Raw genomic sequence first — 24334 nt, forward strand, 5'->3', positions numbered from 1 at the left:
AGAATTTCATAATAAATTCATGTGTCCTTTAAAATATACATTGTATATTATTTTCATGTTCAAAATATGCATATCATTTACCTATTGGTATATGAAAACAAAACTGTGTTGAAAGTGTTCTTTATTTTTTTTCCAAACTGATATAATCTAATATTATATAATTTTCCAAACTGATATAATATAATATTATAAAACTCCTTGAGTTTTAAAAATACTCACACTTTTCAGTCCTTTAAATATTTCTTTTCAAGGGGAACAATTAGAATTGGGGATTATAATTACTCCAGAAACTCCTTTCTTCACTTGCAAGCATTGGTTTTAGATTGCCTTGAAATTTAAAACAATAGCCCAGTGAATTTTCCTATCCAAGTAACAACACAACAAAAACAACAAAAAGACTATTTGGCTGTTTCTCTAAAAATTAAGCAGTTTTTCAGAGTTCATTTTATCTGTGCTAACTTTTACTGTTTTTTTTTTTTTTTTCCATTTTATTAGTTCATCCATGTGCCCATGCAAATGTAACTAGAATGTGTCAAGCACTCCTCTGGGCTTGGGACCAAAAGAATTAACAAAAGAAAAAACAAAGAAAATCTGCCTTACTGAATTGAAGATTCTAATGCAGCATTTCAGAAAAAAAAATAAAAAGTAAATTTTATAATATGTTACATTTTGCTATGGAGAAAGATAAGAAAAAAAAAATGAAGGAGGACTGAGGAGGTTTGCAATTTATCTGGAAGAGTTGAGAAGGTGAGACTTGAAGGAAGACTGAAGGGCCTGAGGTCACTGAGCAAAGCAGCAGCAGGTGCAAGGCCCTGGACAGGAGCGTGTAAGGGGAGAGTAAAGGGAGATGAGACAGAGTCAAAGGGGTAACCGGGCGGTGTGAGCGCTCACAGGCCACTGTGATGACTTTGGCTCTCAGATAGGAAACCACTGGGCTGATCTAGTTAACTAGATCACTGACTGCTGTGCTGAGAATTATCAAAAGGAGAACAAGCATAAAGCAGAGAGACTGATGTGAAGGCCAATTACAATCATTCAAATGTGAAATTTTGGGAGCTTTAACATGGGATAGTAGCAACAGAGGCCTTCAAAATGGATTCTGAATCTATTTTCATCTGAAATTCTACTTTGAGGTATATATCTCAGAAAATAAAAGTGGGGACTCAAAAATAGATATTTGTGTATGCATGTTCATAGCATCATTATTCACAGTGTCCAAAAGGTGCAAACATCCCAGTGTCCATCAGTGGATGAATTGATAAGCCACATGTGGTATTGTTCAACCTTAAAAGGGAAGGGAATCCAACCTTAAAAGACAAGCTACAACATGAATGAACCTTGAGAACAATATGCCAAGTGAAATATATCAGTCCTACACACAAATGAAGACTATATGATTCTTATTACATGAGGACCTAGAGTAGTCAATTTCATAGAAGCAAGGAGTGCAATGGTTGTTGCCATGGGTTGTTGAGGGGAGTTCAGAAATGGGAAGATATGGTAAGGAGTACAAAATTTCAGCTTTACCAGATGGAAACAATTCTGTGAGTGGATGCTGGTGATGATTTGCACAACAAAATGTACTGGATGCCACTGAACTAAATTCTTAAAAATAGTGAAGATGGCGAATTTTATGTTATGTGTGTTCTACCACAATTAAAAAACAAGGTTTCCAAAGAATAAAAATAGACTCTGAGTTTATTTTGAAGACTCAGAACAGAATGTGCTGCTCAGTGGCACGGGGTTGTAAAAGGTCATAAGGATGATGGTATAACTTGAGTCTCTGTAAACCAGACTGAACACCAAGGACATTGGTGCAGTAGTTTGAGAAAAGGAAGAGCTTTTGGTTTTAGACATTTCATGGTTAAGGTTCTGATGCTTTTTTTTCTTGAGAGTGAGGGAATAGTCTAATGTGTGTTTTGTTATATATGCCTTGTGGGCTACCCTCTCGGTTTGGGCCACTATAATTTCCAATCTGAATTATTGCAATTGGCTTCCACATCAGAATCCCTGTTTCTGCTCTTATCTCTCCACCCCTTTTAGACAATTCTCAGCATAGTTGTCAGAGTGATCCTGTTAATAATTCTGCCTAATGGCTCATACACTGATCAAAAGCCAAAGTCATCTGGTGGCCTGCAAGTCCTCCCGTTATCTAGACCTCTCTGTATACTTACAGTCAATTCTCCTTATTTGAGGTAACTTCTATTAAGTCCTTTCCCCTTCCTACACGGCTAGAATTAACCAGAATTCACCAGATCACTGCTCATAGGAGAAATAGGTCCATCCTTCCATCCATTCTCATATATGCATAGATTATAATCTTAAATCCTAAAACCCTTGCATTCTAGTAGTGTCTATTGTCTTTATTTTGCAAAAGAGAAAACTAGATTCAGAAGTATTAAACGACTTTCCTAAGGTTGCCACATGCACAGATACCACCCCTGAGATTCACACCCCAGCCAACTTTCTTACACTGCACTCTATTGCCCCCCACTCTCTGAATCCTCTGAGTCTCTGCAGGAAGGGTAAAACCAGAGGCAGGGTTGCCTTGCTCAGCCTTGGTGAGGAGCATTTCTCAGGCTGCTGTACATGCATCTGTGCATGGACACAAGAGTAGTTTGGGATATAATGAATAATTACATATATACAAATTTTCCTATTTGGGCACATCAAATGTGACAGGGAAGTCAGTTTGAACAGTAGAAAAGGAATCACCACTCTCACCAAAGCCATTGCCTGTTCAGTGTTCATAGTGACCCAAGAGAACAAATGGCATTGTTGACAGAGGCTATTGATAGAAGAGGGAAAATTTCAAAACAACAACAACAAAAACAGTCCTTCAGATGGATCCTGGAGTGTTCTTTGTAAGAATAAAAAGATGCAATCACTATACCCTCTGCTTTTTCCTTTTTATCTAATTTATGAACTTAGCTAATTACCTATGCAGTAGCCTCAATCACTCAATTTAAGAACAAAGCAGGCAAAATATATTGAGATCCTCTGTCAATAGATTTCTTAGAAGCAGTTCATGTAATGTCCCTTCTTCTATGTTTAAAAAAATGTTTAAGAAAGAATAGAGATAATTTTCAATTCAATTCAATGCCAAGCAAATATATAGGATGATTAGTATATAAGGTAACATTTGACCTGTCAAAAGATGTGTAGGAACAGCGTCTGTAGAGAAGGCAGCCTGCCAGAATAATTTGAATATGCCTGAGGATGCTAAAAAAATGAGTGTTCTTTCTAGAATATTAAATTATTATGAAATATTACATTCATGAGTTAGGTCTTTATATTAGTCCAAAGCATAGGATCCTCATGATTAACAATATCCATTTGTCTGTATTTATTGAGCTATTTGTTTTTTTTTCCTAAGTTACTTACTTATAGTAACTAATTTAGGGCTCATACAAACTCTCTTATTATCAGCACCCCCACCATTGGGTATTAATGGGTTAATTTTCTAAACTTTCTACAATGTTTTGTTTTTGAAATATGGATAGTTTGTCTCATGTATAATTTGTGAATTCCATTATTCTCTGTGACATTGCAGATCAAGTGAGATCAGGTGTTTATATAGAGAGGTTAGGGCACTGGGATAATTGTATTAAATTGTGAGGTCTCCTGTCAAATGTCCAAGAGAAAAGTCACTTATGAAAAGCACAAGGGGCCATCAGGTGTCCTGGTATCAGTGTCGGCCTGGCCCAGGGGAAAGGCAGAGCAGGCAGTGATCTGGCTGTGATGATTTGAGAGCCACTCTCACCGAGCTCCTGCTAACAGAACTGGTCAAGCCTAAAATTCTACCTTTAAAGGTATTTTCTTCTTTTACATCTTTAAATTTCAAATAGCCCTATCAATGGACAGTTCTGCCAGGAAGCAGGATTTAACGTGGAATTGGCTGGCTGGCTGGTGAAAGTGAGATAAAGACCTGGCTATCAGACATATGTCTGCAAGCAGGGGAGACAGATTAGTGAAAATGCTGTGAGGATGGCACAGATTATGTTTGTGTACCTACAGCCAGCTTGGATATGAGCAACAGAGGGAAAGAACATAATCTGATTTATTGAGTGATTACAAGCACATAGTGGCAATCAAGACTTTTTTGCTGTTTACATCTCAACTTTGTCCTTGTGGACTAGGTTTCTTGCAAGTCACCCTGCAATTCCAGAGCACATATAGCTCCAAATTCAGAGTTGGTGAAGATACTCTAGGACTGCAGCAGAGCTGACAATCACTGTGTCCTCAAAAGAGGCAGCTGAAAGACATGCAGGATGTTTTGACAGCTGTGGACCTATCACTACTACTGATTCTTAACAAAGGAAGTCATAGGAGCCAAGAATTCCACTCCCCCTACCACCACCTCCAGAAGAAATAAGAGCCTGGAAGAGTCACACTGTGGAGTGGAGAGCAGAGACAAGAGGCATGCTCATAGACTTATTCATTCTGTCCTGCACACCACTTTGCTCTTTACCAACCCCGGAGAGTAACAATCAACTAATTGAGCCTTACTCTAACCTATTATTTAACTTGATGCCCTAATCCACAATTTCATGTTAGGCATCCTGTCCACTTCATGCATAAAGCAATCTGTAATCAAAAACTGTGTTCTAGAGAAAATAAATTCTATGGAAATACTATACATAAGAGATTGCCTTGTAATGTGATTGCTTGCTATATGCATTGAGATCTATGGCGTTGCCATGGGACGCAGAGGAAAAAGCACATTTCACGTTCTATAAATTTCCATTTATATCACATCAAAACCCAGACCAAGAAGGTATTTCCCATATTCGTTGTTATTTAATATATAGTTAAAAATCACTTGAGTACAATCCTAATGGATAGATTGCTTCAGAGAAAGTGTATTTATTTTTGTTTTCTAGCCATTCAATTTCTATTACAAAAACAAAGACAAAACAGTTCAATTTCTTGGTTTTTTTCCTCGTATATTGCAAGCAGAAATTATATTAATAAGAATCATCTTAAAGACTACATTTCTCAATGTATAAAAATGTATCATCTGTGCTTTGCCACATAGAATACATCTAAATCTTCTTCTGATGTAGTAGCTCTTTAAATATTTAGGAAAAACTACTGTGTCCTTTCTGAATTTTTCACAGTAGGGTGATAATTTTCTAGCCCTTTCTTGGGTCAGGCTTCCAACATGGCTAAAATTGTCTTTTAATTACTGAGAATGAATTTATTCCCTATCTTTAGATTTTGTTTGTTTGGAAACAGCTTTTAGAGATGAAAGCCATTTGCTTCCTGATTCTATTTTCAAAGCTTTGCATATATACTATTTAAATCGAGAAAGAATTGTTTTAGAAAAATGTGTGTTCTTTGTTTAATTGACTGTTGAGTACCCTGCAGTCTAAGCCTGCAGGCAGTGGGTTGAATTCAGAAGACTACACATTTAAACATTCTGTACATTGGAATGAATATGGTTTGGAGTAATAGACTAATACAGGCTCCTTAACTTGGACTGTGGCAAACACTGATCTTAGTGAGGTTTTCTAGATTAAACCCACAGAGAAGAGCCATTTCCACAGTGTCATGTCTGAGACTGAATGTGTCAGCATTCCTCATGCTGTCCTTATGAGGGGACACAGGGCTGACTGCTGTGGTTCCCCAGCTCCACCCCACAGAGGTGTCCCTTACTTGGAGCACCTTCAGTTTGTTCTGGGAATTTGATGGGGAATTGACAGGTGTTCCAGACTTCTAACTCCCATTTCAATCACTAAAGCTATACTATATTTTACATGATTGTGTTAAAGTAAGTTTTTTTTTTCAAAAACAGAATTCTTTTACTTCCCTTTACTTACTCTCATTTTTCTTATAAAGGTCCTAGTTATTGAGGTCATTAGCTTTGAAATGAGAAATAAGTCAGTTCAGATCTGTTTTTTTCCACTTAACTATTTCTATGACTTTAGTGTCTTAGAACTATAGTTTTCTCATTGGTAAAGCAAGCTAGTATTGTTCATAAGGTGTTTTTGAGGATTACATATGATAATAACGATTTCTTTGTGCTTTTAGAAAAGCTTTATTCTCTCATCTTCCTTGATACTCCAGATTCTGTGCCAGTGAGTTCCTTTGAGAAGCATAACCACTGTGTTTGACACAGAGCAAGAAATTTATTCTCATGGATAGACCTTAGGCCATCTTGAGACTGGTGAGGCAGTGGGTTGTTTCTTCTAGATGTGCCTTGGGCCAGACATCAGGATGGAGGAATGGACATGAGGTACAGGAGAGCAAAGACACATGGGCTCAGTGAGGGGGAACTGCAACCTGCAAGGACAAACGGGAAGCTGTGAGTGTCTTAGGGCTTGTAGTCTCAGTAATGGGGGACCCACAGGGTTGGCTAAGTTCCTGCACCAGGTTCCTCCACCACATCTGACCCAGCATTCAGCATTACAGAAGGTGGAGATCCAGCAGGAGCTAGAGATGCATGGAGGCCTGGCTCCTGCCTTGGGCATCACCATGAAACCACAGATCAATGGTGGTCTGAAGTCAGGTTGCTCCTTCACTCTAATGCACTCTCTTCTCTTTCCCTATACAATCTCTACAGATGATCTAACTATTGTTCGGCTTTAAATATGGCCTATATGTTACTTACTCTGGTTTACCTGTGTATTCCTTATCCTGATCTTTCTGTTGACATGGTAGAGCTAGAATGGCACCCCACCCTACCACCCACAGTCTCCACTCATAGATGATGGCAACTCATCCCCACCATCTGTGCAACTCCTCGAGGAATAGGTAGAATTCACTAAGAAAGAATTTAGGGACAGAAAAATAATATCTAGTAATCAAATAAAAGGGTAGAAGAAATGAAGATTTGTTTTAGCAGAAGCACCTGTGGAAAAGATTTAGGAGAATTGCCTGATAGCAGGTTTGACATGATTTTAGATTACAGTGCATCAGGACTGTAACAGACACAAACAGACACATTCCCACAGTTTTAAATGTGTTGATAGGTACAAGGCCAGTGACTCTCTTTCTCTACACTGATAAGCATGAAATAGGGATTTTCAACCTTCAGTTTGAGGGGTTGAAGTTTAAGAAAGTCATCATCAAACCAGAAAAGTTCCAAAAGGTAATGATAGAGACAACATGGGGAATGTGCACACATACATAATGAACACTATACAAGTGTCAGTGAACTTTAAGCCTGGTTAAACTTAGAGGACAAGATCACTGCCTTCAAGAATTTCATGTATTTGACAAAAGGAGAATAAACTTGTGCCGGGGACCTGTGCAAAGCACAAGTCAGGCTGGTGGGTAGAATTCAGCTGTGTTAAAGAAACAGCCTTCCACTGCAAGGAATTTCATGCCACTAACGATGTTAGAGCACATACAAAATCAATTCTGATTGTCCACCATGTAGCAAACTCATACACCCCATGGGATTTTGGACAAGACCCACAGTTTCCCCCAAACATGCAGCTTTCAACAATATAGACTTCTAAGTTCCAGTCTGAATTTACTGACTCACAATTATCTGGGGTGAAATGTAGTTTGTGTTTTCGACAACTCCCACTTGATTCTCACTTATAAGTAGGCAGGTGTGAGAATACTGGCTGATGATCCCCAATGAGCCATCCATACTTTGGTGATTCTATTCCTAGGCACCTGTAGCAGGAGGCAATCTGCATCATGGTTGGGACATGAATTCCTCTGAGCCACAAGGCATAGGTCCAAAACAGCTCTGTTTCCCACTAGCTCTGTTATTTTCAGCAAACGTCTGTCCCTCAATATCCTCTTCTGTTAAATCAGGATAGCAATAGTATCTGCAACTATTGTTAGGATGTTGCAAAGAGTAAGCCAATAAATGGGTAAACGAATAAATGAAACTCAACAGTGCTTATATGTGGAATACATAATATAACTAAGCTGTTGCTTTATATGCTATAGGATAGCAAATGCACGTACAAGACAGTTTGATTAATGGATATTTAAGAAAGGGGGAGAAAGAAATAATTCAAAACATTTTTTTACTTTTATATTATTAATCATCCTTCAATATAGTTCCAGTTTTAGAAAACATCATAATACAGCACATATGTTAATATTTCTTTGAGGGTTGCAAGATTTTTTTTTTTTATATTTTTAATTTTTTATTGTGGGTTGTTCAAAACATTACAAATTTCTTGACATATCATATTTCACACTTTGATTCAAGTGGGTTATGAACTCCCACCTTCACCCCATACACAGATTGCAGAATCACATCAGTTACACATCCATTGATTTACATATTGCCATACTAGTGTCTGTTGTGCTCCGCTGCCTTTCCCATCCTCCACCCTCCCCCCTCCCCACCTCTCCCCTCCCCTCCTCTCTCTCTACCCCCTCCACTGTATAACCCTGAGGGTCTCTGTCTTTTGATTATTGATCTGTTGGAGTTAATTCTATATTCTGGATGCAAGTCCTATATTAGACACATGTATTGCAAAGTACTTTTTCCCAAGCTGTAGCTGATCTCTCTATTTTATTAATGTCTTTTTATAAGCAGAAGTATCTTATTTTTATAAAATTCGATTTACTGTTTTTTATGTTCAACGCATTTTGTTTCCTGAGAAATATACGCCTATTCCAAGTTCATGAAGGTAACCTTTTATATTTTTCTAGAAGCTGTCTAACTTTGTTCTTGATATTTAAGTGTACAATTTTTATTTTAATTAATTATGTATTGGGAGGTACAGGGTTGTATTAATTTTTTGTGATTGTTTCATACATTTTCCTAGTTGTTCTATTGTTGAAGGTATCTTTCCTTCCCCCATTGGATTGTCTTGACATCTTTATTGAGGATGAGTTGATCTTGATGTGTACATGTAGTTGTGGACTCTATCCTATTCCTTGGTTATAATATGTCCATCCTGTAATCATGAAGTGCTGTCATGATCACATTAGATTTATTGCAAATCTTGGAATCTCAAGCATGAGATCTCAAACTATTTTAATTTTTCAAATTGTTTCAGACATTTTAGGACTTTTGATTTCTACATACATTTTAGAACCTATGTGTTTATTTTTACAAAAAGCCTCCTGGAATTTAAATATATTTTTGATGAGTCCACAGGAGAACTGATGCCTTTGCAATATTGTTTCTTTTGGTTCATGAATATGGTGTATATATCTCTGTATATATTTAGGTTCCTATTAATTTCTTTCAAAGATGCCTATAGTTTTCAGTCTTGCACATATTTTATTAAATTTAGTCCTAAGGTTTTAAATGATTTTTGATACTATTAATATGGCATTAGAAAACCATTTCCAATTGATTGCAGTTATTTAAAAAAATACAATTCATTCTATTTTTCAATTGGCCATGTGTGTGATGACCTGAATGAATTCACTCTACTCAATAGTATCATTTATGATTAAAGACAATTTTACTTGTTTGTTTCCAATCTGCATGCCTATTATTTCCTTCTTTTCTGATTGCACTGCCAAGAATCTCCAGAGTAATGTTGAATAGAGATGATAAGAGTGACATTCTTGGGCTGGGTATATAGTGTAGTAGTAGAGCAAATGCATGCAGGAAGCTCTGGTTTTGATACCCAGTGCTGAAAAACAAATAAACAACAGTGACATTCTTGGCTTTTCTTCTTATCATAGGAAAGTGTCTATCGTGTTACCACTTGGTATACTATTAGTTTTTCATATGTAGTCTTTATTACATAATGTTCTCTTCTACTTTGCTAAAAATTTTAATCATGAATGGATGCAGAAACTTAAATGCTGTTTTCTGCATCTATTGATCTCTCTTCCTCCCCTATTTCCCAAGAGTTTATATAAATTGGTATTATGTAATTCCTTAATATTTAATAGAATTCTCTAGTGAAACCCTCTGGGTTTAGAACATTCTTTGTAGAAAAGTTTTGACAACAAATTGACTTTTGTTAATAAATGGCTATCCTGATTTTCCATTACATCTTATGTTCCGGTAAGCTGGATTTTAAAAGACATTTGCCCAACACAATGATTTATTTAATATAAAATTATTCATTATATTTTTTTCACTATCCTTTAAAAATGTCTGTAGAATCAATGTTGATATTTAGTCATTTATTTTGGTAATTCGTGTTTTCTTTTTAAACCTCCACCAGACTTACTAAGGGATAATACTTGTATTAATCTTTCCTAAGAAGCAGATTTAATTTTGATAAATTTTTTTCTGTAGTTTCTTTTCTATTTCATTGATTTCTTCTCTTTGTTATTTCATTCCTTTTCCTTGATTTGGTTTTAATTGGCTTGTCTCATTCTAGTTTCACAGGATTGAAGCTTTTTGATATTGTCCCTCTCCTATCAATTCCCTCGAAGGCAGAATGTTTTTTTTTTTTTTTCTAAAGTAAAACTATAAAATTCTCTCTAAAAACTGCCCTAACCTTAACATTTTCATATATAGTGTTTCCTTATCAATCAGTTCAAAATATTTTCTCATTTCCCTTTGGATTATAATGATCATGAATTATAATAAGAGTTTAAGTTCTTTCAAAAAATCTTTTTCTTTTTGCTAACATAATTGAATTATCATTTAAGAACTACCTCTACAAAATGTAAATATTTGAAATTTACTAAGACTTTTTAATGGCTCAGCATATGCTTAATCTGCATTTCTCTACTTTCTATATACATTTGAAAAGATCATATTTTCTAGTTATTGGATGAAGTGTTTTACAAATATTAATTTTATAAATATCAAGGTGACTATACTTTTGTTCCGAATTCTTTAAGCTTTACTGATTTCCCCCTCTTTTTCTAGCAATCACTGAGATAGGCAGGTTAGCATCTATTATTTCTTCCTTTAGTTCTGTCAATTTTTGCCTCAGCTACTATTAACTTTGTTACTAGCTAAACTATACTTAGCGTTATGCTCTCCAGATGAAATTCACCTCTTATCATTATAAACATCCTCTCCATCTCTGATAGAATATCTTGTCATGAAGTCTGTTTTGTCTAATATTAAAGAAACTTTATTTTGGATTTAGTGTATATTTGGGACTTGCTTTTTTATCCAGTCTGACAATTTTAGCATTTTGAGAGCTTAGTTAATTTACATGTAATTTCATTATTAACCTGGTTGAATTAAGTTTTATAATTTTGCTGTTTGTTTTCTGTTTGTTCCATCTGTTGACTACTTTTTATTTCTCTTTTCCTACCTTGTTTTGTGTTAATTATTTCTTATTATTCTATTTTATTTTCTTTGGCTGCTTTTTCTCTTTTTCACTTTGTATTTGTTTAGTGGTTGTTCTAAGGGATCACATTGAATGATCACTAACCTTAAATTATCACTATTCAGAGTGGATATTTTATATATATATATATATATATATATATAAATAATCTGATGTAAAACATAATGATCTTTCCAGAGCATTGTTCCACTCCAAATCATTTTTTTGCTTTTGTTCTTGTATATTTTACATGTATATACAGCATAATATACAGTACAGTGTTGAGATTTTTACTTTAAGTTGTTTTTAGTCTTCAAATAAATTGAGAAGAATTTTAAGAGAGATATCCACATATTAATCATTTCCAATGTTCTTAATTTTTCAACCTAAAGAACTCTGTGTACCATTTCTGTAATACAGTTTTGTTGGCAAACTGTACTCTTAACTGTTTTTCTTTTAATTTTTCCCCCACCACCTTTTATCCCTTGATAGAGTCAAGCTCATTTCCACTTCTGGGACTTCTGTTGGACCCAGATCTTCACCTCAAAGGCCATTCATTATCCTCTGGCTTCATTTCATACTTCAGAGAACCCTGTGAACCAAACAAGGAAATCACTGCTCTTCCCACTTCTGTTCCTCTCATCCTCCTCTTTACTTTCTGTGCAATGCTTTCACAACCTTTAATTGTGTTTTCCATTGGTTTACTTGTGTCTGGTTTTTCTCCCTGATTAACTCCATAAGCAAATGTGCTGTGTCTTATTCTTTCCTATATTCTTGGCATTCAGCAAAATACCTGGCACTGTAATACAGGCTCGATCATGTTTCTCTAATGCAGAGTGGATGCAGTTGGAGCCATAGGGACATCTAGTTTTGCTAGACTTGAAAAGACACATTCTGCTAAACTCTCCAGGACCATCTGTTTTATAAACACTGTGCTAGGAAATATAAATACAAGTGTGATGCATCTTCAAAAAGCTTTTCCAGATCTTCTGAGTTAGAAGCAATCCCCTCCTCTTGTTCCCATTATGTCCAAGTCGAAACTCCCTGTTGTTCTTTTGATGGTCTATCTGCACATTTTACTTGTGTATATGTCTTCTCTATCTAGCTGCACTGTCCATCAGCTCTTGGAAGGCAGGGACAATATTTTCAATCCATTAGTCAATAGCTGAAATAACCTTTAGGCTTGCAAGGGCTTTAGGATATTCCTAATATGGTATTGTGAAAATGAATTGAATAAGAAAGTTGGCATTTTGGGTTTAATAATAAGATTCTCTAGTAGTCAAAAGAAAAAAAGAGTTGTAAAATTCCAAAGTAATTACAATTTCAACTGAACATTAATAAAGTGCTAAGTTCCCACCAAGGACACTGTGTCTTGTGTGGGGGAGGTTTCCTCTGCTCCTTCTTTACCTTTGTTCTTGTTCATATGCACTGCCTTTCCAGTTTATGATCCCTGTAGTTTGCATTGCAATAAAGTGCCAAATATTTCCTGCCCATGCCTCTGTATGGCTGCAGAGCATGAGAACTGTTATGGAAAGCAACAGATTAGAATATTTTTTAGATTTGTTGGTGTTCTTAAAAATGCCCATTTTTAAACATAAATATTTATGCCTATTGCCAAGCTGAACCTCCGTTTGTTATGAGAAGACCTTTGATTAGTCTGTAGTCTGAAGAGGATTCATATAAATAATAGTTACCGTTTATTATGACAAGACTGATGGTGAACTCTGGAGGGAGTAATGCCTGAAGCTGGTTTTCATATTTTGATTCTATGCATAAAAGAGCAGAATGGATCAGCCCCGGATAAGCCTTCAGACAACTTCCACATTGGTTGTGATAACTTACAGCCTCTGGGTTTGGGGACTGTGATAATCTTTCTGAATCATGCTTGCCTGTGAAATGGAAAGCCAATGTAAGTAGCGCTCTTTATTTATTTTTTATTTTTATCTTTTGGTACTGGAGACAGGACCCAGGGGCACTTTGCCACTGAGCTACATCCCTACCCCTTTTTATTTTTCATTTTAAGAGAGGGCTTCACTTAGTTGCTTAGGGCCTTGCTAAGTTTCTGAAGCTGTGTAACAAATTTGCAGTCCTCCTGCCTCAGCCTCCCAAGTCATTGGAATTACAGGCCTGAACCATTGTACCTGGCTCAGAGCTCTTCTTTATAAAATAGCTTTTCTTTTTCTTTTTCTTTTGAAGACCCAGTATTGTTGTGATGGCTTCAAGTTTCCCAAAGGAGTACAAATATGTGGGGGGAGTTCTTTTTAAAATGTGAGAACATGGTAGGGATGAGTATTGTATACATTTCCAGGGTCCATCCAAAACTTATAGAATCGGCATGTCCACAAGTTTTGCCTGGGAATCTGAAGGTTAGCACTATCACTGGAGGATGTATCTGCACTCACCTGAGAGTCATTTCTCCAGCAAGTAAAGATTCGACAGTTGTCTATTATATTTCTGAGCTTGGAAGCCATGCCCAAGAAGTTTTGGGTTCCTTAGACTTTCCAGAGAAGATCCTGGATATTTGTAGTTTTGTTGCTTTATCCTTTTTTTCTTCCGTAATTAAATTGACTCTCTTGTTTTTTTAAGTGCTGTGGATTAAACCAAGGGCCTTGTACATGTTAGACAAGCACTCTGCCACTTAGCTTCATCTCCTTTAAATTGTCTCTTAATGGAACAATTAGACAAGTCAGCTTGTGATTGAAATGAACAGTCCTCAAACTAACCAACCCAGCTTACACAGGACATTGCACATAGATTTCCCTGAAATGTGCATCAGAACATAAAAGTGTGAAGGACCCCAGAAAGCTCTGTTCTTTGTTCAATTGTAGACATAAAAGCAAGTCTGATGACTGCTACTTTCAGTAAGCAGGACCTGTTGGATGTGATGTCATCAGAAGGGAACTTCATTTTTATCCTCCTCTGACCATTCAAATTGTGTTTGCAGGGTTCGTTTTTGATTTTTGTTTTTTTGTTTTATATTGAAAATGGTAATTTAATCATTTTTTCTTCTAAATATATTGACTGGAACTATCTTGTGAGGAGGAGCTCTGCCTTCACTTCTTTTTAAAAATATATATATTTAAAGTTTCTTCTGATTTGTTACACATGATGGCAGAATGCAATTCATTTCATATTACACATACAGAGCATAATTTTTCGAGACACTGATTGTACCCAGAGTATTTTCACACCATTTGTGTCTTATACATATATTTAGGGTAATGATGTCTAACTCATCCCACCATCATTCCTACCTCTTGCCCCTCCTTTCCCCTCCCTCTCCTTTACCCTATATAAAGTTCCTCCATTCCTCCCATGCTCCCAATAAAATCACCATTATGTGTCTGCATCCTCATATCAAAGAAAACATTCGGCTTTTGTTTTTTAGAGATTGGCTTGCTTCACTTAGCATTATGTTCTCCAACTTCATACATTTATCTGCAAATGCCATGATTTTATTTTCTTTTATTGCTGAGTAATGTTCCATTGTGTATATATACCAGAGTTTCCCTATCCATTCAGGGATTCTAGATTGGTTCCATAGTTTAGCTATTGTGAATTGTACTGCTATAAACATTGATATTGCTATGTCCCTGTAGTATGCTGTTTTTAAGTCCTTTGGGTATAGACCAAGGAGAGGGATAGCTGTTTCAAATGGTGGTTCCTTTCCCAGGTTTCCAAGGAATCTCCATATTGCTTTCCAGATTGGCTGTACCAATTTGCAGTCCCACCAGCAATATATGACTGTGCCTTTTCCCCCACATCTTTGCCAACACTTATTGTTGTTTGTATTCTTAATAGCTGCTATTCTGACTGAAGTGACATGAAATCTTAGAGTAGTTTTGATTTTAATTTCTCTAATTGCTAGGGATGTTGAACATTTTTTCATATGTTGATTGATTGTATATCCTAGACCTGTAGACCAATGGTGCAGAATAGAGGACACAGAGTCTAACCCATATAACTTCAGTTATCTTGTATAAGGCAAAGGCACCGAAATTGTACATTGGGAAAACTGGAAATTCACATGTAACAAAATGAAATTAAACCTCTATCTCTCACCATGCACAAAACTCAACTCAAAGTAGATTAAGGACCTAGGAATTAAACCAGAGACCTTGCACCTAATGGAAGAAAAAGTAGGCCCAAATCTCCATCATGTTGGTTTAGGCCCCAACTTTCTTAATAAAACTCCTGTAGCACAAGAATTAAAACCAAGAATCAATAAATGGGATGGATTCAAACGACAAAGCTTCTTCTCAGCCAACAAAACAATCAATGAGGTGAATAGAGAGCCTACAGAATGGGTTCATTTTTTCCTACCCTTTGTAATAAAATTAGGACATGTCATAAACTTCCACTTTCATGCTCCTCATTGATAGTTATTAATATATTCAGGATAGAGCAATATTCTTAAAATATCCCCCAAAGTTTTAGAAGCCATGTATCCCCCTCTTCCAGCTCTGTACTTATGGCTGCCTGCTTGCTGTCAGAAAGAAAATATGCTAGGTTTTTTTCTCTTTTTCTCTGCCTGGAGTTTTGCTTGTCTTCTAGGACTTCACTTTTTTTCCCCCTTCAGTAGATTTCCTCTCGTTTCTCTAGGGCTGAGAGATGCAGGGTGAAGAATTCAAAAGACATGGCAAATGAAAGCTAGCTTGATGGCTTCTATACAAAGCTAGCTTAGATGCTCTTTGAATGGAAGGGACTGCAAACTGACTCTTCTCTTGGGCTTTATCAGGGACTCACCATTACTTAATATCAGCTAAATATCTCATCTGAGGCCACATTAAGTACCTAGATGAACACTTTCTATGGAGGTCTCTTTGCCCTCAACTTCTGTAACTCAGTAATACCCTCTTGTGCATTATCTAAGACATTGCTAAATCAGCTACTCTTATGTATAGTCTACACATAGTCTGTAGAAAATACTAATTTGGTCTGACAAGCTCTGATAAGACAGGCCACATCCAGTCCTGCCACCTCTTGTACTTTTCCATCAGAGTTGATAATGAGTCACAGTCACTAGTACTTTGGGTCTTGCCAGTGCAGATTCCAGTTCATAGCTTCCAAGTGCAAGAAGATACTCTTCAATCTCACTAGGTAACATTATTAAGACATCTCCGATAGGCTTGAAGTGGGGGAGAAATGCACAGTGTTCTCCTGTGGAGAAGGGAAGATGGAACTTCCAGTATAATATAGCTCCCTCTTCAGAAAGACACTTCTGATTTCTTCTTCACTCCCTTGTAGACCGGCATTGAGTGGTCACTTTGTGGTGTGACACTGGTTCTTGCTCATTTGCCTTGAATGTCCCAACTGCCCTGGGGTCTCTTCTTTCACTTTGGTAATGGGGGTGCACTTGCTATCTGTCTCAAGACTTCAGGGCAAGATGTCAAATCCCTGAGACATAAGGGATTCCATTTTGATATCTATCCAAAATCATAATCATAACTAACTTATATTGATCATATGTTACATACCAGGCTCTCCCTCCCATACACATTGAATATGTCACTCAGTCCAACATTAAAAGGAAACAGAAGTTTACAGAAGTCAAATAAGTTGCATAAAGTGATCCAGGTAACAAGTTGCAAAGATCTTTCAACCATTATGCATTATTTTCTTAGGGAAATAGGGAATAGCTTTGCCTCTTAGGAAAAAAAATACTATGCATTAATTAGAAAGAAACGCTGTAGTTGTTTAATGTCTTTGGTTTTACAATAGGAAAACCAGAATTTTATGGCAAAATCAATATTAATCACTCTTACTTGCTAAACATTTTATTCTCTTAGTTCTTACTACAGCATTGTGAAGTAGTTGGGCTTGTCTTCAACTTGTAGATGAGGAAATTGAGGCTAGGAAGAAGTTATGTTACTTTCTGTGGGTTGCACAACCGGGGATATTTGAGCTATGATATAATCCAAAGTTTCAGATCATGACCAACTTTTCTTTTCTCTCTACTCTGAAGGGACATACTAGCAGAAGGAAAGTGTTCCAGTGTGGGTCTCTGAGCTGTGGCAGATGTTTAAAGTTATTTAGTAAAAGCTGTTTGTAACACAAGTTTGTCTCAAGATGAGTCAATACTACAAAATAGTTATGAAATTTGCTGAACTCCTTGCAAGCAAAAAAGTTATCTTCTTCATCTTGGAATCCCTAGTGCCTGGCCCATAGTTGATACTGTTATTAATGAAATAAACTGTCTTTTAAACTCTCTGTTGGAAAGGCATACTTCGTGTGAAACAGATTGATGTTTTATTCTTCTCCTGGGTATTTCCATCTTGTATGATGGAAGGGAAAACTAAATGAATGATGTCTAAAATTGTACTTCCTATTCTGCCAATGGAAAAAAGGTAGAAAAGGAATGGGAAAGAGAATTTTGTTGTTATTTGTTTTTTTTTTTTTTTTGATGTTTCAAATTTTACTTCAGAGATGACAACCAGCTATCAGTATGACTTAGGGGGAAAAAACAGAATGTTTTTTGGAATTATAGAATGTCTAGAAACACTTTGCTTCAATTCACAGAACCAAATCTCCATAATTTCAGTCATCTCAAAATGGGGTAGGCTGCTTCTAATATATCCAAACTCACACTTCTACTAAGGGATCTGCTGGCTGGGATCCAGAAGGAGGGATTGAAGTGTAGTGGGTGGTATGAACTAGGAAGTCCTCTGTCCTTGAACTTTTCAATGTTCTAGAATTCATTCAGGTGGTTGATCCAGATGGAGCTAACCAGGTCTGTCTGTTGTCCACAGGTCTGAGGCGCAATTACAGATGTACCATCTGCAGTGTCTCCCTAAATTCAATAGAACAGTATCATGCCCACCTGAAAGGATCTAAACACCAGACCAAGTAGGTACTTTCATACTTTCACTTTTTTATCCTTTTCTAAGGAAGTTTTTACAAGATGACTAAAGGCTAAACATGTTATTTACTTCAAGATAAGCAGATGGAAATTGTATCTCTTCATCTCCAAAGTTCCCTTGATGTTTGTGCTACTTAAGTTTCCAAAATCTCCTTGTATTACTTGAAGAATAACTTCTTCTCCCCCCCACACCTTTTTTTGGCACAAATAATGGCCATTTCATTTTTTCATTTTTTTTTCAAAAATAACTCAGTACCTTTTATGATCTTGAGAAAACTTTTAGATCTATACTAAATGGTTTAAGTAAAAGATGTTACCTTTGTTTGTAGGATGTGCCAAACTTTGGTGTCATGAAGTCAAATTCTATTAATGTCTTCTATCACTTTCCATCTCTGGATGAACCATTGTTGATTGTTTTAGAAAAGACAGATCCCCTGATATATTAACTCATTTATATACATAGCTATTTCCAATTAAATGGAAGCTCATTTTATTTTTTCCCAGGAAAAGGCCGACCATGTATCATTTCAACTACATTAATACTATGCATTCTTTTAGAAACCACTAACATTATGAGCATATGGACATTTTTAAAGCAGCTGCTAGGGCTGTTAATAAAATGCTAATAAAATAAGAAAAACAAAGACTGTTTCAAAAAGATGTAATTTTCCTGAATATAATTGTTTTCATTTCTCTAATATTCTTAAATAGATTCATTTAACGGATTTGAATGTGTCAAGACCTCATGAATAATGCATGATTCCATCCAACAAACATTTATTGAGTGCCCACTATGTGTCAGATCCTGAGCTGTGCACTGGGGGAGAAAGAATGAATAGACCTAATCCTTCCTCTGTGGAGCCCCCCTCCCAGGCTGGAGTAACAGCCCAGTAAACACACAGATTGCTCTTCAATACCATGTGTGCACCCAGAGCTTCAAGGACAGGGGAGGAAGCAGCTCAGGCAAGTTTTACAGGGACATTAGTGCACAGGCTGAGCACATGAGAATGAGGTCATGGTTTGATTTTGTGCACCATTTTATCCCTGATATCTAGTGTAGATACATATTAAGGATTTCACAAGTATTTTTTTTGTGTGTGTAACACTATTCTCTTAGTTTTAAACAATTTAATAATTTTTAAATACATTATATATTAAAGATATATTTCAAGTCTGGTAAAATATTTCATGCATGAAATTATTATGATTTCTATCATAATAAACCACAGGTTTGTCATTTAATATGTAAGCTATTATTCTCCCTTGGCAAATTGTCTATGATACAGTTGAGAATTCTTTATAATAGTAGAAACTTGTGGTATGTATATTCTTTTTTTAATTTTTTTTATTGGTTGTTCAAAACATTGTAAAGCTCTTGACATATCATATTTCATACATTAGATTCAAGTTGGTTATGAACTCCCAATTTTACCCCAAATACAGATTGCAGAATCACATCAGTTACACATCCACATTTTTACATAATGCCCTATTGGTAACTGTTGTATTCTGCTACCTTTCCTATCCTCTACCATCCCCCCTCCCTCCCCTCCCATCTTCTCTCTCTACCCCATCCACTGTAATTCATATCTCTCCTTGTTTATTTTCCCATTCCCCTCACAACCTCTTATATGTAATTTTGTATAACAATGAGGGTCTCCCTCCATTACCATGCAATTTCCCTTTTCTCTCCCTTTCCATCCCACCTCATGTATCTGTTTAATGTTAATCTTTTCTTCCTGCTCTTCCTCCCTGCTCTGTTCTTAGTTGCTCTCATTATATCAAAGAAGACATTTGGTATTTGTTTTTTCGGGATTGGCTAGCTTCACTAAGCATAATCTGCTCTAGTGCCATCCATTTCCCTCACAAGTATTTTTAATGAAATGAGTTTGTGATTTCAAAAAATGCATAACAATTTCCAGGCAATAATATGAGAAAGAAAATTCCATGCAGGGACCTTGTTTTGTGAAGATGCTGTAAAAATGTAGGTCATAGGGGGTCTGGCTCAAAGTAAGCCAGTGTGAAACTCTGAATTTAAGCCAGAGTTAGTTTCTGACTTTCACTTTGCTCCTCAGTATAGTGCTGTCTTGTGAGTCAAAGCCAATTTCATGGCTTATCTTACTCTGATCCATCCCACAGGTCTTTTATCAAGGTCCTTTTTTAAAAAAAAAAAAAGATAATTTATTATGATTTGATATGTTTGGTCTTTTATAACTGTAGAATACCTAGAATACTTGTGTTTATTACTTCTATTGATTGTTTCATACTTCCCCCTCCAATAATATGTTTTCATCATCTCTGTAATTATTAATGTATAAGAGAACCACATAGATACTAATTAATGCATTCTAATGTACAGATTGACACACAAATACTTGCAAGAGTAAATTATAGTCTTTGGAGGGCATGGATTCATTGTTCTTAATAAGTAGAAAAAGGTACACTGTACTGACCTTACGTTGCATGAGTCATGCAAAAAAACAGTGCAAATAGTATTACCAGCTGCAGGAAGTTCTCTCTCTCTACACCTCTACATTTAAAACTCCATGTCGTAGAATCTGTGCTGGGTATTTTCACATTTATAATCTCATTTTGTCCCTGTAACTACCTTTGAAATAAATATTGACCCAATATCTTACATGGGAAGACTAAGGCTCAGAGAGATGTAGTAACTTACCAAACATCACCTTGACAGCCAATGGCAGAGGCAGGACTAATCCCCACAGGGTGTGACTTTTGCTTCTACTTCTTTCATGTCACTCCATTTCCATGAACCTAGGCACAAGGCAGAGAAGTGCCAATGGAGAGTACTGTGATGGGATTTGAAAAGAGGACATCACTTCCCTGAAGTGACTAAATATACACATGTAGCTTCAGAAGGACAAATCTCCCCCTGTGCTGCCTTCTCCCCTGCAGACAAGATTGTTCAATTCTAACTCAAAAACACACAGTGGCCCTCCCCCTGAAGACTGAACCAAGGGAACTGTGAAAAAAAGTAATTTGAATAGTCCTATCCTCCACATGTGTTCCCATTTGTACTTGTACTTAATTCAGATATCATGTGCATGCATGTAAGTGTGTGTAAGAGAAAACAGGGGAGAGAGCAAGCTCAGGGGTGTGTGTGTGCACACGCACATGTATGTAAGTGCCTGTTAAGTCTTTTACCTATTTATCAAAAGTTAAGTTTTCCTTTTCTTCATGATGCTAGAGATGAAACCCAGGGACTCACACATGTTACCTCTACCACCAACCTATACTCCCACATCTTATTTTTTCTTAATAAGTTGTAGAAGGTTTTAATTTTAATAAAGTCCAATCTGTCAATCTATTCTTTTATGGTTTCAGTTATTTCAGTGCTATTTAAGAATTTTCTGCTTGTCTCATGGTCAGTAAGATAATCTGCAATTAATGTTCAAAATGATATGGTTTTTTCCTTAAAACAGATCAGGTCTTTGATCCATCTGATGTTAATTTTAGGAATAACATGACAGAGAGGTAAAATTTTGGATTTTTTTCCCAATGATCCAGTAGCACTTATTGAAATGAGCCTTGAATGTGTGTATGAGTGTCTTTGCCTCTCTATTCTGTATTCTCTTGGTGTCATATTTGTCTTTCTTTATCTTAATATCACATTACTTATTTTCTGTAAATTTATAAGTCTTAATATCTCATAGTTCTGATCTTCTAATTTTGTTTTCTTATTCAAAACTGTCTTTACATTTCTTGACTCTTCGTGTTTCCATATAAATTTTAGAATCAGTTGTCAACTTCTGAAAAAACCTTAATCCGGTTGAGTCTTCTAATCCATAATTATGGTATATTCCAGTTTTGATTTATGTCTTCTTTAATTCTTTCAGTAATGGTTTGTAGATTTCTTTGCAGAGGTCATGCATCCCTTTATTTAGATTTATTCCTAATGACATTTTGGAATGAGAGGATAAATAAAATCACTTATAAATTTTATTTTAAAAATATTTTCTAGTATAATAACAAGAAGTTTAACAACCCCATATCAATGCCTATAGTAGATTTACTTATTAATTTTATCTGTAAATATTTTTATGCAAAAGCCATATCATTTGCAAATAATGACAATTTATTTCTTCCTTTAACATTTTACTTATTTATCTCATTGCATTGTATAGGGTCTTTGACACAATGTTGAGAAAGTGGTAATACTACCCATTTTTGTCTCATTCTTTATCTCAGGATTTTCAGATAACTTCAACAAAATCAAAGTAAGAAACTTATGCTTTATTAAAAATTAGCTAACTTTTGTATTTTGAATAGATACAGAATTACATGCTTTTACTTTATTGACATGATCATATAGTTTTTCTTATTTTATAATATATTGAATTATGTTCAGTGATTTCCAAATGGCAAACCAACTTTGCATTAAAATATCATTTGTATTGGTGCATTAATGTTTTACATATACTTCTGGAATAAATTTTCTAGTACTTGTAAAGGATTTTTTTAATGTATGTGTTTAGGGGACAGATTACACCATGGTGTTTCTTTTTTGTAATGTCCTTAGTATCAAAATTATGCCGATTTTATGAAGTAAGTTGAGGGATTTTCCTTCTATTTTTAATTCCTGAATAAATTTGTGATAGACTCGTGTTATTTCTTCATTAAATTTTAGGAAGAATGCATTGATGAAGCCATCTGGTCCTAAAAATTTATATTTTGGGAATATTTGTATTAGAAGTTTAATTTCTTTAATAGACTACTATTCATATTCTATATTTTTTCTGTAGTAGTTTTAATACATTGTTTTTGAATGAGTTTGTCTGGTTTTTCTACATTTTAAAAATGTTTTGGTATAAAGTTGTTCGTGACATTCTACAATTCCATTTTTCCTGTTCCAATATTTTTTATTCTTGACATTGTTCATGTGTTTTCTTGACCAGTTTTGTTGAAAGTTTATCAATCTTTATTAGTTTTTTAAAAAAATCAAAATTTGGAATTTGTTGATTTCCTCTTTGAATAGTAATTATCTGCAATTTAAGAAACTATTTTCTTTTTTCTAAACCTTTTGGGTTTAATTTGCATCTTCCCCTAGGCATCTTAATATGAAAGCATAGATTAGACAAAGGGGAATGAAAGGAAGAGAAGGGGGATGGGAATAGGAAAGACACTAGGATGAACTGGACATAACTGGAATGAGAGGATAAATAAGTGTTTCTTTTCTTCTAGAGTATGCATTTAAATCTGTACATGTTTTTCAATATATTGCAGTAGCTGTGTCCCACAAGTTATATTCTGTACCCCAGCTGTTTTGCATGTAGTCTTTCATTATTATTAATTTCAATACATTACTAGTTTATATTGTGATTTCTTCTTATATTCATGGATGTTTGGAAGTATTTTGCTTAAAATCTATCCAATATTTTGGATTTTTTTTGTTTATTTCTTAACAATTAATTTGTATCTATATTACACAATGGTCAGAGAATGTACTTTAAATGACTTCAATCCTTTGGAATTTGTGAGCATGTGCTTGGTGGGGCAGGTGTATGGTCAGTGTTTGTAATAGTCCATGTTCTTCTTGAAAGAATAGGCCTTCTGTAGTAATTATGTATACTGTCTTTTAAATTAATCAGGTCATGTTTCTTAATCTAGTTCAAGTCTTTTATGTCCTTATTTATTTATTTTTTGTCTTCTTATTCTACCTGTCAGAAAAATGTAGTTAAAAGAAATCTACCTATGAATTTGTCTATATATCCTTTTAATTCTGTAAAATATATATATTTTTAATTTCAGAGGCATATCACTGGATATTTACAAATTTAGGGCTTTTATTTATTCTTCTTAAATTGGCCCTTTCTAATTCATCTTTTGTCACTGTGGAATGTTCCTTAAAGTACATTCTTTCAGATACTAGCATACATAAACATCAGTTAAACTAATTCTTCAACACTTTCAAGTAACTCAAGTATTTTTTACCTTTAAATTTAAGGACATCCATATTTAATTTGTTCTCAGTTGGAGGGTTAGACTGATACCAATTACATAGCTAGAAAAGAAAGTCAACCAAAAGTATTTAACCTATTTAGATGTCAAGAGTGTTCTAGGTTCTTTCATTTATATGTTTAGTAAAATATCTAAACAATTATTGGTATAATTAAAGATTTTTAAGTTATGCAGTGTAAAAAGCACTGAATTGTGACCTGGAAGATTTATTTCTAATGCAACTTCACCTTTGCACTGAGTGCCCTTGAACCCTGACAAATCTCTCCTTCACTCTCTTTTTCTCTCATGACAAGTGATTATGAGAACATGATGAAGGTGC

General features: G+C 35.4%; 1 protein-coding gene across 2 annotated transcripts in view; it reads left to right on the top strand.

Annotated features, from left to right (window-relative positions):
• Nucleotides 1–18233, top strand: part of Zmat4 (zinc finger matrin-type 4) — a 331242-nt gene extending 313009 nt beyond the window's left edge. The window contains exon 6 of one of the 2 annotated variants that reach the window (XM_046443074.2): nucleotides 17927–18233. In XM_046443074.2, the coding sequence (XP_046299030.2) occupies nucleotides 17927–18027 (101 nt within the window). In that variant the 3' untranslated portion in view covers nucleotides 18028–18233. The remainder of the gene's footprint in view (nucleotides 1–17926) is intronic. The other variant, XM_058578919.1, reaches the window with a different exon arrangement.
• The last annotated feature ends 6101 nt before the right edge of the window (nucleotides 18234–24334 follow it).

Source organism: Marmota monax, unplaced genomic scaffold, assembly GCF_021218885.2.
Source record: "Marmota monax isolate L192 unplaced genomic scaffold, Marmota_monax_Labrador192_F-V1.1 WCK01_AAM20220418_F8-fsc00252, whole genome shotgun sequence".
NCBI classification, from domain to species: Eukaryota; Metazoa; Chordata; class Mammalia; order Rodentia; family Sciuridae; genus Marmota; species Marmota monax.